General features: G+C 39.3%; 1 protein-coding gene across 2 annotated transcripts in view; it reads left to right on the top strand.

Annotated features, from left to right (window-relative positions):
* Positions 1 to 14,961, top strand: part of BRINP2 (BMP/retinoic acid inducible neural specific 2) — a 120,609-nt gene that overhangs the window by 90,942 nt on the left and 14,706 nt on the right. For both annotated transcript variants that reach the window (XM_053607616.1, XM_053607617.1), the window contains exons 3-4: positions 6,035 to 6,225; positions 7,260 to 7,468. In XM_053607616.1, the coding sequence (XP_053463591.1) occupies positions 6,035 to 6,225; positions 7,260 to 7,468 (400 nt within the window). The remainder of the gene's footprint in view (positions 1 to 6,034; positions 6,226 to 7,259; positions 7,469 to 14,961) is intronic.

The raw sequence follows: 14,961 nt of genomic DNA, 5'->3' as shown, positions 1-14,961 counted from the left end.
TACTCGGCCGCCATCTTGCTCCGCCTCCTATTAACTCTTTTTCACCGAGAATCAATTTTTGTTAATAGAGAAAGGTGGGAGTCCAGTTTTAGTCTTCTACAGGTCACCATCCAGTTCTCTCAGCACTGTTTGTTAAATAGGGAGTCTTTCCCCCACTGAATATTTTTGATAGGCTTATCAAAGATCAAATGACAATAAGTAGCTGGGTTTATCTATTCTGTTCCATAAATCTACCTCTCTGACAATAATTAGCTTTTGGTCTCTATTCTGTTCCATAAATCTACCTCTCTGTTTTTGTGCCAGTACCATGCTATTTTGATCACTATAGATTTACCGTATAGCCTGAAGTCTGATAACGTGATACCTCCTGATTTATTTTTATTTCTGAGTAATGTGTTGGTTATTCAAGGTTTTTTTCTGATTCCATATAAAATGAAGCACTATTTTTTCAAGCTCTTTAAAGTATGACAGGGTGCTTTAATAGTGATTGCATTAAATCTATAGATTGCTTTGGGTAGTATGGACATTTTAACAATGTTGATTCTTCCCAGCCATGAATATGGTATGTTTTTCCATTTGTTAACATCTTCAGCTATTTCCTTTCTCAGTTTCATAATTCTCTTTATAGAGATATTTCACATCCTTTTTTTAGGTAAATTCCCAGATATTTCATCTTCTTTGGCATTACTGTAAAAGGAATAGAGTCCTTCACTATATTTTCAGCTTGACTATTTGGCATATATAAAAACTACTGATTTGTAAGTATTGATTTTGTATTGTGAGACACTATTGTATTCCTTGATCACTTCTAAGAGTTTTGAAGTTGAGCCTCTGATATTTTCCATGTAGAAGACCATATCATCAGTGAAGAGTGAGAGTTTGGTCTCCTATGACCCTATTTGGACCCTAACTCTCTAAACTTTGATTACCACATACTCAAAACTACTTTTTGGTTTGAATGAAATATGTGATATTCTGGTGTCAGACATAGATGAAGACTTATTTGGATAATTTTAATACAATTAGTATGCAGAAATTTTGGTCAGATCCATTTTAGAAGAATGGAGATGATGATTATTAACATGTGGGCATAAAGCAGAGCAGAGTTTGATCAGGAATTTCTTTTACTAACTGGACTTTTGAGTGTCTACAGTCATTGAAAACAATCCAAGTATACAGAAGACAATGTAAGAGAACCCAGGTTCGCTTTACCGTAGCCAAATAACATGTTGGCAATGCCTTGATTTCTATTTTTTAAATGCATAAAATTGTACCTGTTACATTTTTATGAATAAAATATGATTTTCTCATTGACACATATATGTGTGTATATATATATATATATATATGCATTTAGAATGCTTTGTTTCCTTTCAGATCAATCACTAATTGGTTGTCGCATTCATGTAGTCTCATTCTGCAACTTTTTTTTTTTTTAACCAAGATGTCAATAATTTGCAAAAAAAACTGAAGGGTTAGAGCTGTGACATAAAATAGTGACTTGGAGACTCTTGCATTGAATTATTCAACAGAAATATGTTGAACATCTATTCTTCTATTGTTAGAAAATCTAATGCTGTTCTATTGCTGGAGATAGAGAATAGAATAATAAGACACAAAAATCCTGCCCTTGTAGACTTTATGTTCTAATGGGAGAGAAAGAGAATAAAAAATAGATTATATTGAGTAGCTGTAAGTACTAAAAAGAAGTACAGAGCAGATCCTGGGGACTGAGAATGAGAGAAGATACTCTTTTGGATAGGAGAGTTAGGGAAAGCTTCTTAGAGGGTATACCATCTTTGGCAATTATAAAAGAAGTGACTTGGCAAGCCATGTGACTACAATTTTTTAATTATTAGATTTAAATAAGGTGTGGCCCACCTTTATGATATTGTGGTATTTCCTTTTAGTGAGGGGTTTCATTATTGTAAAAAGGTATGGAAAACGAAAGGATGTCCTTCCCAGAAATCTAGAAAACTAATAGGATAGAAATTATTAGTTAATGAGGTCTAGGTGTGGTCTATCCCAAAGCAGGGAGGGATGAGTTTGACAACCCTAACTTTATTTCTGTTTCTGATTTTAGTAATCTGATTTTATGATTCATCAATGTAATTACCATCTAGTCAATGAGAGAATGCTGGTTCCCATCCAGCCAACCAGCGATGAATCAAGCAACTGTTTTTTACCTTGAAATGGGATTTGGAATAAAAAATGCTTTTGACAAATTACCCTGGACTTTAATTAAGGTTTAGTCTTTCCTGCACAAAGGAAATAACTGATAATGCACCATTATGAACTTAACCTGCTTAGATAAACAAAGCCCTACAGTAGAAAATTTTAAAGACTTTGTTGGAACCATGAATTGTTAGTCACACATTTTCCTTTATCTCCCTGGTCATATTTGGTACATGCTTGTTCTCTCTATCTTGGACTGTAGAGTTAGATGGTGAGGTTACTTATTTTTTTAATTTAAAACATTTTTATAACTGATACGTAATTGTGCCTATTTTGAGGGTCCAATGTGATGATTCAATTGATATGTACATGGTAAGAAGTATAATGATCAAATCAGGGTAGTTAGCATATTCATCACCTTAAACAGTTACCATATATATATATATATTTTTTTTTTTTTTTGTGGTGGTAACTATCAAGATTCTCTTTTTATCAAGATTTTGGAATCTATAATACATGATCATTAGGTGTAGTTGCTCTACCATGTGATAGAATCCTAATACTTATTCTTCCCAAATGTAACTTTGTATCCATTGCCCAACTGCTCCCCATCTCCTCTCCTTCCTCCTTTCCCCAGCCTCTGTTAACCACTATTATATTCTCTAATTCTATGAGATCAATGTTTTTAGATTTTAGATATGAGTAAGACCATGTGGTATTTGTCTTTCTGTGACTGGCTTGTCTCTTACCATATGTCTTCCAGGATCATCCGTGTTGCCACGAATGAGAATTTTAATTCTTTTTTATAGCTGAATAGTATTCCATTTGTGTCCATGTATCACATTTCCTTTAGCCATTTGTCTATTGAGAGATGTTTAGGTTGAGTTCATATCTTGGCTATTGTGAATAATGTTGTAATAAACATGAGAGTGCAGATATCTCTTTGACATACTGATTTTAATTCCTTGATATATATATACCCAGTAGTGGCATGGCTGAGTCATATGGTAGTTTTATTTTTAGTTTTTCAAGGAACCGCCATACTATTTTCTGTAATAGCTGTACTGTTTTACACTCCCACCAATAGCATTTTTCACCCATATTTTTGTTTGTCCTTTTGATAATATCCATTCTAACTGGTGTAAGATGGTATGGAAGATTTGATTTACATTTCCTTGGTGATTAGTGATATTAAGCATTTTGTCATTTACCTGCTGGCCATTTGTGTGTCTTCTTTGGAAACATGTCTGCTCACATCTTTTGCCCATTTTTAAATTTTTTTGCTTGTTTGTGTGGGGATTTTTGGTTTTGCTTTGCTTTTTTGCTATTGAGATTTTTTTTATATTCTGGATATTAAACCATTTATGAAATGATTATATTTGCAGATACTTCCATTCTATAGGCTGTTCTTTATTCTGTTGATTTTTAGTCTTGCTGTGCAAAAGCTTTTTAGTTTTACATAATCCTAGTTGTCTATTTTTGCTTTTACTCTTCTTTTTAGTACTTGCAGCTACTCAAAACAATCTATTTTTTATTCTCTTTATCTCCCATTAGAACATAAACTCTACAAGGGCAGGATTTTTGTGTCTTATTATTCTATTCTCAAAACCCTGTGCTTTTCAGGTCTTACCAAACATTCTTCCCTAGACCAATGGCATGAAGCATTTCTCCTATGTTTTCTTCTAGTGGTTTTATCATTTTGAGTCTTACATTTAAGTCTTTAATACATTTTGAGAGTTAGGGGTCCACTTTCATTCTTTTGCATACAAATATTCTGTTTTTCCAGCACCATTTATTGAAAAGATTGTTGTTTCTCCAATGTGTGTTCTTGGGACCTTTGTTGAAAATATACTTATTTCTTTTTACTTATTTTATTTTTATGCAGCCCTATCATTTGCACTCCATGAATTTTTAGGGAAGGTTAGACCAAGGATCAGCACTGTATGATGAGCAGGATTGAAAAGGGTGAGGAAGTTATGAAGACTTTACATTTATTGTTTCCTAAGGAATGGAACTAACTGTTCCTTACCAGTACAATTTGGGAGAAAATGGAAAGCTCCTTTCTAATGGATACAATCCTTTAAATCTCATCCCAAGACAAAACATTCCCTTTGGGAAATCTATCTCCTTTAAAATTCAGTCATTTCGGTGAAAAGCAAAGCTTGAAAATTTAAATCCCGGATGAGCTAGAAAGAAATAACTTTGCTCTCTTCTGGAATAGGGGCTCTTAAAATATGGGTCCTCTTGGTCCCTTTCAGAGTGTCCAAGTTGATGTTTGTGCTGTATAAACAATGGTGAATAAAACTACTAGCATCTCAATTTGAATAAAGCCAGTCACACTGAAAGACACTTGTGGTCACATATTCTTTATCATCATGCACTTGCACCTATACACACAGAGTTACGGGCTTGACTCTTGAGCACATGTCTCTTTAATGTTCTCTATGATGAAATGGGAAGTACACACAAAGTACATCTGAGACTACTGAAGTACTATTGTGTCTCAAGGAAAAATACTCCAGTGTTAGAGTTGCAAGCTAACTAACCACTTTTTCATGGAGCTCCATTTTTCTTAAAAGCACCAGCAATAGACAAACTCTGGTTATTCAGACTTGAGTATTCTGTAGACATTTTCTCAAACAAAAAATAAAATGAACTAAGCCAGCCCCTGCAAGGAAAATAACTGACAGTATTTGTTACCAATAATAAAATTGAAGCTTTTGAACAAAAATTTGAATTTTGGAAAACTTGTATTCATCATCACAAACTTGACAGCTTAATAATATTTAAAGACTTTTGATGAGATCTGTGGTGATATTAGCTAATGTGATGCTTTGATATTATAGAATGAAAAGTGTCCAAATGCGGAAGATCTGCATAACTCAGTGATCCGATGTTTTCCCGATGACCCACACATGATGTTCAAAATTGTGCAGGCTAAAAAGATACACTCAAATTATATAGAACACAGGATTTTAATGTAACAGAGTACAAAACGTTAATTGATATGATTTTGTATTCCATACTGTAACCAATCTTTAAGAAATTGCCACCTGTTTAGTTATTGTGGTATCAAGATGAAAATCCACAATTATGATAACAGATTGAAGGCAGAAGCGGATGCGAGGACGCAGCTCACTTCTGCCAAGCCTGGTATTAAAGAGGAAGCCCTGCCAATCTTCTTGCCAAATCTATTTTGTTTCAGAACACATAAGTGTCATAAACATGTTATTTATGTTATATGTAAAGAGTTTATTACTGTTATCTTTAAATAATATAATAAATACATTTAATTTTCTCGGTGTTAATATCTAAAAGGGTAAATATGAATGGAGAGAAGTCACATGAACGAATATGGGGGATTTGATCATTTTTGAGAATGTGACAGGGATCTGAGATCAAAACATTTGAGGATTTGTTCTAGAGCAATCTTGCTGACATTGCTAATGGGTAGCAGAGGCCACCAAAGGTAATATACTCATCTACTGTGCAACAATTGTGACTAGATCACATCTCTGCAAGCCTATTCCAACGTTTGTTTTTTCCACTGCTCTATACTATTAACCATGACCACTTTCATGTGAGTGAACTCATCAGCTACTCCCCGGTGAGAAATTTGGGTGGGAGAGTCTCTGCTGGAGGTCAATGGGGATAGGGCTTTCTCACAGCTGGAGATTGGCAGTCCAGGTGAGGGGCTAAGCTTCTTCCAGGCTCTGTGTGCTTTCAACCGTGGCGAGGTGGGCTGAGAAGAGATGGGGGTGGGGGTGACGGGTGAAGGAAGAGTATTCCTTATCTCAGATTTCACACCTCTTATTCTTCAGTACAGTGAGCTATTCTGTATCCCTTGGCTTTCCTCCAGGGAGTTTGCACGTTGGAAAGTCAACAACTTGGCGCTAGAAAGGAAGGACTTCTTCAGTTTGCCATTGCCTTTGGCCCCAGAGTTTATCCGGAATATCCGCCTTCTTGGAAGGAGACCCAACCTGCAGCAGGTTACCGAAAACCTGATCAAAAAGTACGGCACTCATTTCTTACTTTCTGCCACCCTTGGAGGTAAGCAACATCACAATCCCAAGCTAATTATGTTCCAACAGTCGACCTGGATCTTTTGTTCTTACCGGGTTTTTATTGCCTGAGAAGTGTTTTCTTTCTGGTGTGTTTGAGAACAGTGTAGTCCTCTGACATACCAACTCTCCCTAGAACATTTCTATTTGCTTGTAAGTTTCTTCCAAGAGGAGGCTGTGGAGTAAGAAGGTTGGGGGCTGGACAGGATCCTACTAAGCATATGCCGGCAGGGGGCGCTCTCAGACGCCTTTTGATCAAGCCGTCTAACACTGTGGCTTCTCCACTTCCAAATATTTGCTGTGGCTACAAAGACCCACAGGCAAAGAAGTAGATGTCCCTGAAGTACCCGACTCCTGCTTCGTCTCTAAAAAGACTGATAACTAATTCCAGTGATTCTGGGCTGGCGAATCATCCCCTGGTTGGGGTTAGGTGGGAGTGGGGGGAGAGGGCAACGTGTGCTGGGACCCCGGGGATGAACCAAAAGAGTTCTGTCTACCTTGGGGAAAAAGAAGGCAGCATTCCTTAGGACACTCAGCTCACTGTCTCACGGACAAAAAGAAGCTCTCTGAGGGTTCCAGCCACCTATCGGCATGTGGTAGATGTTGAGTGTTTGATGGGAAGGAGGGAGGCAGAGCTCCAAAGCTTTAGCCCTTTCTGAGGGAGCAGAATTAGCCATGGTGACTTATCATAAACAACTTGACAGAGGAAATTTTATCTCCCCCCCCATGGAGGTAGGCTGCTTGAGACAGACATCAATAGAGTGTAAAATGGATCAGCTGGGGGCAGAGGGTGAGCTTTGGAAGACTTAAAGGGCTGAGAGATAGGAGGGCCTCTCAGGCAGTGAGACCTGTTGGCCCCAGCACCATCTGATAAGGCTGTTCTAAAGATGGTGAAAAGGGGTTGACAGCAGGGGCCATGCTCCCTCTGAGCTCTGTCTACTTTGGCCAAGGGTTTCATGTTCTTGCTGATAGGAAATTCGGGAGCAGAAAGCTTTGCTGACGAACCCTTGTTGTTTGCTGTAGGAGAAGAGTCCCTGACTATTTTTGTGGATAAGCGGAAACTGAGCAGAAAGACAGAGACTGCAGGAGGTGCCTCTGCAGTCGGGGGCAGCGGGAACAGCTCTATTGTGTCCTTGGAGACCCTACACCAGCTGGCAGCCTCCTACTTCATCGACAGAGAGAGCACGCTGCGGCGACTGCACCACATCCAGATAGCCACGGGGGCCATCAAGGTAACCGCCTGAGAGGTGCAGGGGATGGGGGGCAGGCAAAGAAAAATGGAGGGAGGGGCAGAGCCTTAACCCGCTCAAGGTCCTTCAGGCCTGACTGTTCAAGAGGAGCAGAAGCTTCCTGATGCAGGCAGCACCAGTGCTCAGACATGGTCTGGTGATGGCGCCACAGTGGACACTCAGGGAACACCCACTCTGAGGCAGGCTGCAGCAGTGGCTCTGCTGAGGATGGTGGACTAGGTCCCTACTCTCACAGAGGTTGCACTCCAATGGGGGATGAAGGGAACATGTGAAAAGTGACAAAATAGTTTTTGATAATGATACAAAGAAAAGACAGAGTTATAAGGTACACATTCCTGGGGTGTGGTGACGGGGCAGCACCTATTAGGTAGCTTGATAAGGGAGAGAACTCTGGGGTTTAGACTGAGGCCAAGATCTGAATGATAAGAAAGCAGCCATGTGTAGAATTGAGGGAAGCGTGTTCAGGCAGAGGGAACAGGATGTGCTAAGGCCCTGAGGTAGGAACCAGTTGATGCCTCCTTGAAACCTAGAAAAGAGATGAATAAGAAAGACACTGGTATAAAATGAGATTCAGAAATAGGCTGAAGCCAGATCACATGGCCATGCAAAGGAATTTTAATATAAGTCAAATTCCAGTAACAAAAACCACGGGAGAGTTTTACCTGGGGAATGACATGATCTTACCTATGTTTTAAAAAGATCAAGAGTTATTGTGACTTAAATAAGTATAACCTTAACCACACTCCCTCTACTTACAATCTAGGAGATTTCCAGAGCTCATATGGTTTTAGGAAGACTAGTGAAAATACTGTATTTGAGAATGTAATTTTTAAAGAAAGTCTAAGTATAAAGTTAACGTGGTGAACAGATATCAAAATTGTCTTATATCTTGCTTTTCCCCATCTGAAACTCACAAGGAAATTTGGGATATTTATTCAATCATTCAGAAAGTATTTATTGAGCAGCTATTATGTGTCAGGCATTATTTGGATACAGAAAATACAAGAGTGAAGAAAAATGAAGTCTCTTCTCTCATGAAGCTTGAGCAGAGACATAATTAAATAAATATATAGGAATACCTAATTTTATTGTGCTTGCTTCATTGCATATGTTTTACAAATAGAATCTTATGGCAAACCTGCATTGAGTAAGTCTGTTGGCACCATTTACTAATAGCATGTGCTCACTTTACATCTCTCTGTCACATTTTGGTAATTCTCATAGTATTTCAAACTTTGTCATTATTATCGTATCTGTTATGATGGTCTATAATCAGTGATCTTTGATGTCACCCTTGTAATTGTTTTAGGGCACCATGAACCAGGCTCATATAAGACAGAAAACTTAATTAATTTTATGTGTGTTCTGACTGCACCAACCTGCCATTCCCCCATCTTTCTTCCTCACTTCCTTTCTTCGCCTTCTTATTCCCTGTGACCCAACAACATTGAATTAGGCTAATTAATAACCCTATGATGGCTTTTAAGTGCTCAAGTGACAGGAAGAGCTGCACATCACTCATTTAAAATCAAAAGCTAGAGGTGATTAAGCTTAGGGAGGAAGGTCTGTCAAAAGCCAAGATAGACGAAACACTAGGCCTCTTATGCTAAACAGCCAGGTCGTGGATGCAAGGGAAATGTTCTTGAAGGAAATTAAATGTTCTTCCTGTGAACACACAAATGATAAGAAAGCAAAACAGGCTAATGCTGATGTGGAGAAAGTTTCAGTGGACTGTATAAAAGATCAAACCAGCCTCAAAATTCTCTTATGCCAAAGCCTAATTTAGAGCAAAACCCTAACTCTGGTCAATTCTGCAAAGACTGAGAGAAGTGAGAAAGCTGCGGAAAAAAAAAACTTGGAAGCTAGCAGAGGTTGGTTGGTTCATGAAGTTTAAGGAAACAAGCCATCTCCTTAACATAAAAATGTAAGGTGAAGCAGAAAGTGCTGATGTAGCGGCTACAGCATATTATTGAGGGAGAGCACTCTGGGGTTTAGACTGAGGCCAAGATCTGAAGGATAAGAAAGCAGCCATGTGTAGAATTGAGGGAAGCGTGTTCAGGCAGAGGGAATAGGATCTGATAAGGCCCTGAGGTAGGAACCACTGATGCCTCCTTGAAACCTAGAAAAGAGATGAATAAGAAAGACACTGGTATAAAATGAGATTTAGAAATAGGCAGCGAAGATTATTGATGAAGAAATTTTCAGTGTAGACGCAATAGCCTTCTATTGGAAGCAAATGTTATCTAGGACTTTTATAGTGACAGGGAAGTCATCAATTTCTGGTTTCCAAACTTCAAAGGACAGGCTGTCTGTTAGAGCTTAATGCAGTTGGTGACTATAAGCTGAAGCCCATGCTCATGTATCATTCTGAAGACACTAAAACCCTCAAGGATTATCCTGGGTCTCTTCTGCCTGTGCTTTATAAATGAAACAACAAAGCCAGGATGATAGCACATCTATTTATGGCATGGTTTACTAAATATTTTAAGCCCACTGTTGAGACCTACTACTCCGAAGAAAAGATTCCTTTCCAAACATTGCTGCTCATTAACAATGCACCTGATAAGAACTCTGGTGAAAATGTACAATGAAATATTTTCATGCTTACTACGACAATATCCTTTCTGTAGCTCATGGGTCTAGGAGTAATTTTGACTATCAAATCTTACTTAAGAAATACATTTTGTATAACTATAACTGCCATAGATAATGATTCCTCTGATGGATCTGGACAAAGTAAATTGAAAACCTTCTGAAAAAGATTCACTATTGCAGTTGCCATTAGGAAGATTTGTGTTTCATGGGAGGAGGTCTAATATCAGCATTAACAGGAGTTTGGAAGAAGTTGATTCCAGTGCTAATAGATGACTTTTAAAGGTTCAAGACTTCAGTGAAGGAAATAACTACAGATGTGGTAGAAACAGCAAGAAAACTAGAATTACAAGTGGAACTTGAAGATGGGGCTGAGTCACTGTAATCTTATGCTAAAACTTGAATGGATGAGGGGTTGCGTCTTATGAATGAGCAAAGGAAGTGGTTTCTTGAGATGGAATCTAATTCTGGTGAAAGATACTGTAAACGTTATTGAAATGACGACAATATATAGAATATTGTGCACATTTAGTTGATAGAGCAGTGGCAAGTTTTGAGAGGATTGACTTCAGTTTTGAAAGAAGGTGTACTATGTGCAAAATGCTACCAAACAGCTTACATGCTATGGAGAAAGCTTTTGTGAAAGGAAGAGTAAATCCATGCAGCAAACTTTATTGTTTTACTTAGTTTGTAAAATATTAAGAAATTGCCACGGTTGCCCCAACTGTCACCACCACCTTACTGATTAGTCAGTAACCATCAGCATTGAGGGAGGACTGCTTTCCTTGGAGTTCTTGGATAACAGATTGAAGAAACAAATCAAGATTTACTGTGAGAATTTTGGTCAGAGCAACCAAATGAGCAGTGATTCCATTTGCTGAGAAGGGTAACACAGGGAGGAGGTACAGACCTGAAAGAAATAAATCAAGAGTTTGTTTTTGGACATGTTGAACTTAATATTCCTATTAGACATCCAAGTATAGATATCTGGTGGGCAGTTGGGCACCAGGGTTTCAAGAGGAAGATCATAATTGAAGATAGAAATTTGGCATATAGATATTGACACTTGTGTAGTTGGTATTTAGACTATGAGAAAGGATGGGTGAGATCACTCAAGGAGTGAGTACAGCTTATGAAGGACCCCAAAATTCAGAAGTGGGAAAGAGGAGGAGGTTACAATCAAGAAGACTTAGATAAAAACGAAAGGTATGAAAAGAACCAAAGTGGGATTGTGAAGCCACGTGAAGAAAGTGTTTGGAAGAAGGAATAGTAAACTGTATTGAGTACTGTTGAGAGGTCATTAAAGTGAAGACTGAGAATCAACCTTCACTTTTGCAATGTAGAGAAAACTGGTCATGTGGAGAAGAGTGGTTCTATGGCAGAAAGGGTACAAAAGGCTGAGTGGAGAAGATTTAAGAGAAGAAACAAAATGAAGAATCAGATATGAGTAGAGACAGTGCTACCAGGAGCGCAAATGATCATATCATATCATTTCCTGCTTAAAGTCTTTCAGTGGCTCCAGACTGTACATGGGACAGAGCTGAAACCACTGTTGCTCAGCTTGGGTGGAAGTGTGACACAGTGGAAAGAACATAGGCACCAACCATGAGCCTGATCTCTGCCACTACTCATGGTGGGTCTTTGAGCAAGTTGCCAAACCTCTTGGAACCTCAGTTTGCTCATCCTCAAATTGTTGCTTACTTAGAACAATATATATCTTGGAGTTTTCCATGAGGTTTAATAAGAAAAGATAGAGATGAACCATAGCACCATTGGAGGTTGGAAAGGACTAATTCTTCTTCTTAAAAGAACTAACTATACTAGCATTGAAGATTTGTCTCTGCTGATTTCTAATTTCATCTCTAAACAATTCTTCACTACTTTTCTCCATCCCGATACTCCCCTGTCTACTCTTTCCCCTCCATTCCTACTGTGGAATCCAGTCATCCCTAAATATCAGGCTCTACACAAATGTGCCATGTTCTCACATCTGACTTTCCTGGCATCTGCTATTTGCTTTACTTGCAATGCTTATCTGTTCACTGACTGGCTTTCTTACCCTTCTTTGCTCAGCTCAAACAGATAACTCTTTGTGAAGCCTTTCCTAACTCCCCAGGCTGTTAAATACCCCTCTTTAGTGTTTCAAGGACCTGCCTTTTGTATAGAGCTTATCATTTGAATTATAATTGCCAGCTAACATGAGAATCTCCACATGAGACTATGAGTTCCTTGTGGAAGAGACTAAGTCTTGTTCAAGTGTGATTACCAACAGGAGTACAGACTTTGCCACATTGTAAGTAGTGAGTGAAGGTTTGTTGAGTGACTGAATGAATGGCTCCCTGGACATGGCATTTTCCACACAGATGAGATGCTTCTGTTTAGTGCACGGGCAAGTACATGTAGGCATGATTTGTTGAATCAAGCAGAAATCTATTTAAGGTGGCTTGAGTTAAAATAGTTTATTAAGAAAACTCTTGGCTCAGCTCCTATAGCTTAGCAGCTAGGGCACTGGCCATATACATGGAGGCTGGCAGGTTCGGATCCAGCCTGGGTCTGCCAAACAGCAATAGCAACTACAACAAAAAAATAGCCGGGCATTGTGGCAGGCACCTGTAATCTCAGCTACTTGGGAGGTTGAGGCGAAAGAATCGCTTAAGCCCAAGAGTTTGAGGTTGCTGTGAGCTGTGCTGCCACAAAACTCTACTGAGGGTGACACAGTGAGACCCTGTCTCAAAAAAAAAAAAAAAAATTGGGGGAAGAATGTCATAGATGTCCAAGGGCAGGACACGAAATCTAAGCCAGACACATAGAGTTTGCATAAAGTAGAGTCATACCTCCAGTTTATTCCCTCTATTTCTTGTTGAAATATATGTCTTTATTTTTCACCTTCATCTTCTTCATCTTCTTGCTTTCCTAGTCTGTGACTTTTCTCTGTTTATTTCAAACTTTTCTATACCTCTATGACTTCAATTTCCATGTAGCTTTGCCTTGCTATGGAGTTGACTCTGGCCTTCACTGAACATTCTCTTTCTGTTTTATCTCTTGATCAATGCCACCAGGGAAGAGACCATTTCTTTGTTCATTATTGTATCCTTGGTTCCTGGCACATTGTAAGGGCTTGAAAATTAATCACCTATCTGAGTTTTATAAATATCTATAATAACCCTTTAATTTTTTTTTTTTTTTAAGTATCTCACAGTTCTAAATTCCTTTGAGAAAGAATCTGGTACAGAGTCCAGTACAAAGAATGGGGCTTGCATAGTCCCAGCGATGACTTATTGAACCCACCTCTTAAGCAAAGTCTATGGATGGTAGAAGGAAGGGTGGGTTGGTATCCAAAACCATGTCTATTATGGTGCCTGTGGGTGTGCTTTCCAGAATTAGAGCCACAGCCCATTTTCCTTAAAAGAAGGGATACCATCCTTAGAAACCTCTTTATGGAACAAGAATACATTGACTAGGAGATGAATATTCATCATCCACTGGATCGATCAACCTGGGATTTTCTGAAATAGTATATGTGTTCTCCCCATGGGATACAGCTTGGAAAATTGTGAACAAACAAGATTTTGTGCTTTCTTCCACGTCCAGCCCTCCAGTTCTTATCTATACAAAACTTGGTGAGGTCTAGAGAGCTGAAGTGACCTATCCAAGGACACACGGTCAGACTAAGGAGCAAAGGCATGTGCTGGCATCTCATTCGGCAGCTCTGTTCACCTGGTGGGCTTGGACTGCCCATTTTGCACTGGCATTCTCCACCGGAGACCTTCTCTTTGCTCTAAAACACTTTAAAGTCTTCAAAGATCCATATTGGGGGTGAGTGGGGGGGAGTGCAGCTGATAGCCTAGGTGTGCCCTACTAGCACATCCTTGCTAGTTAACACTCTTTTATTGGTGCTATGACACTTGCCACTTATGTCCTTCTACTTAGCAGTGGCTGAGCCAGCTTCCAGCACAGTCATTACTATGCATGGCGGTGGGTAAGGTAGGGGGCTCTGCTTACCTGTTCTACCTTAATGAAGGAAAAAAGTCCTCCAGCATCTCTGCCAGTTTACTGTTTCTGCAAGCAGCTTTGCGCTTACTTTTAACTCTTTCTTAGCAACTTCTGTGCTAAGATACATACCTCTGAGTTCCCACTGAACATATCCTTCTATGACAAGGTTTGCTCTGATCAGCACACACCTCTATTCTAGGATTTGTCACATTACACTGTGGCTGTTTACATGCCTATCTCAGCCCTCCACACACCCACCACCATAGTAGATTTTAAACCAAAAGGGATGCTGTAACCTACACACAGCTGCAGGTCCCTTTAGAGCATCTGGCAGGTGATGAGACACTTAATAAAATGCTTTAGAGGTGAAGGCAGACCTTGTGGCTTAGTGGGAAAGAAACTTACTCCAGTAAGAATACTTGGTATTAGGTTTTAGCCTTGACGTTGCTATTTCTATGACCTTGAAGAGTTATTGAACTATTTTTCTCTCTGCCATGACATGAGTTACCAACTCCCTGACTGAACCTGTACACAGGGCTTACATTCAGCAGATGTGGGTACACCAATTTTTAAAATATAGAAACACTTCTACACAGTTAAATACTCTTCACTCCACCCCCCCATGTCATCTCAATGACCTTGCCCTTCCTGGAACCCCCAGATTTTCCATCGATGGCAACTAAAGGGTGAATGGTCCTTGGAAGGCCTCTAGAATGCTGCTGTGGTGCTAAAACTGTGTCTCTACTGATTCATCAATGCACTTCTGTTCTCCCTGTGGGTACATATTGTGACTGCCACCCCTGCCTCTATATGGGTTTGGGGTGTACCAAATGATGTAGTCCACATGAAGACGCTTTGCTAGCTGGGATGGGCTCTGTCTGTAGTTCCCC

Source organism: Nycticebus coucang, chromosome 10, assembly GCF_027406575.1.
Source record: "Nycticebus coucang isolate mNycCou1 chromosome 10, mNycCou1.pri, whole genome shotgun sequence".
Lineage (NCBI taxonomy): Eukaryota > Metazoa > Chordata > Mammalia > Primates > Lorisidae > Nycticebus > Nycticebus coucang.
The sequence above is the reverse complement of the archived record's forward strand: the minus strand, read 5'-3'. Positions and strand labels throughout refer to the sequence as shown.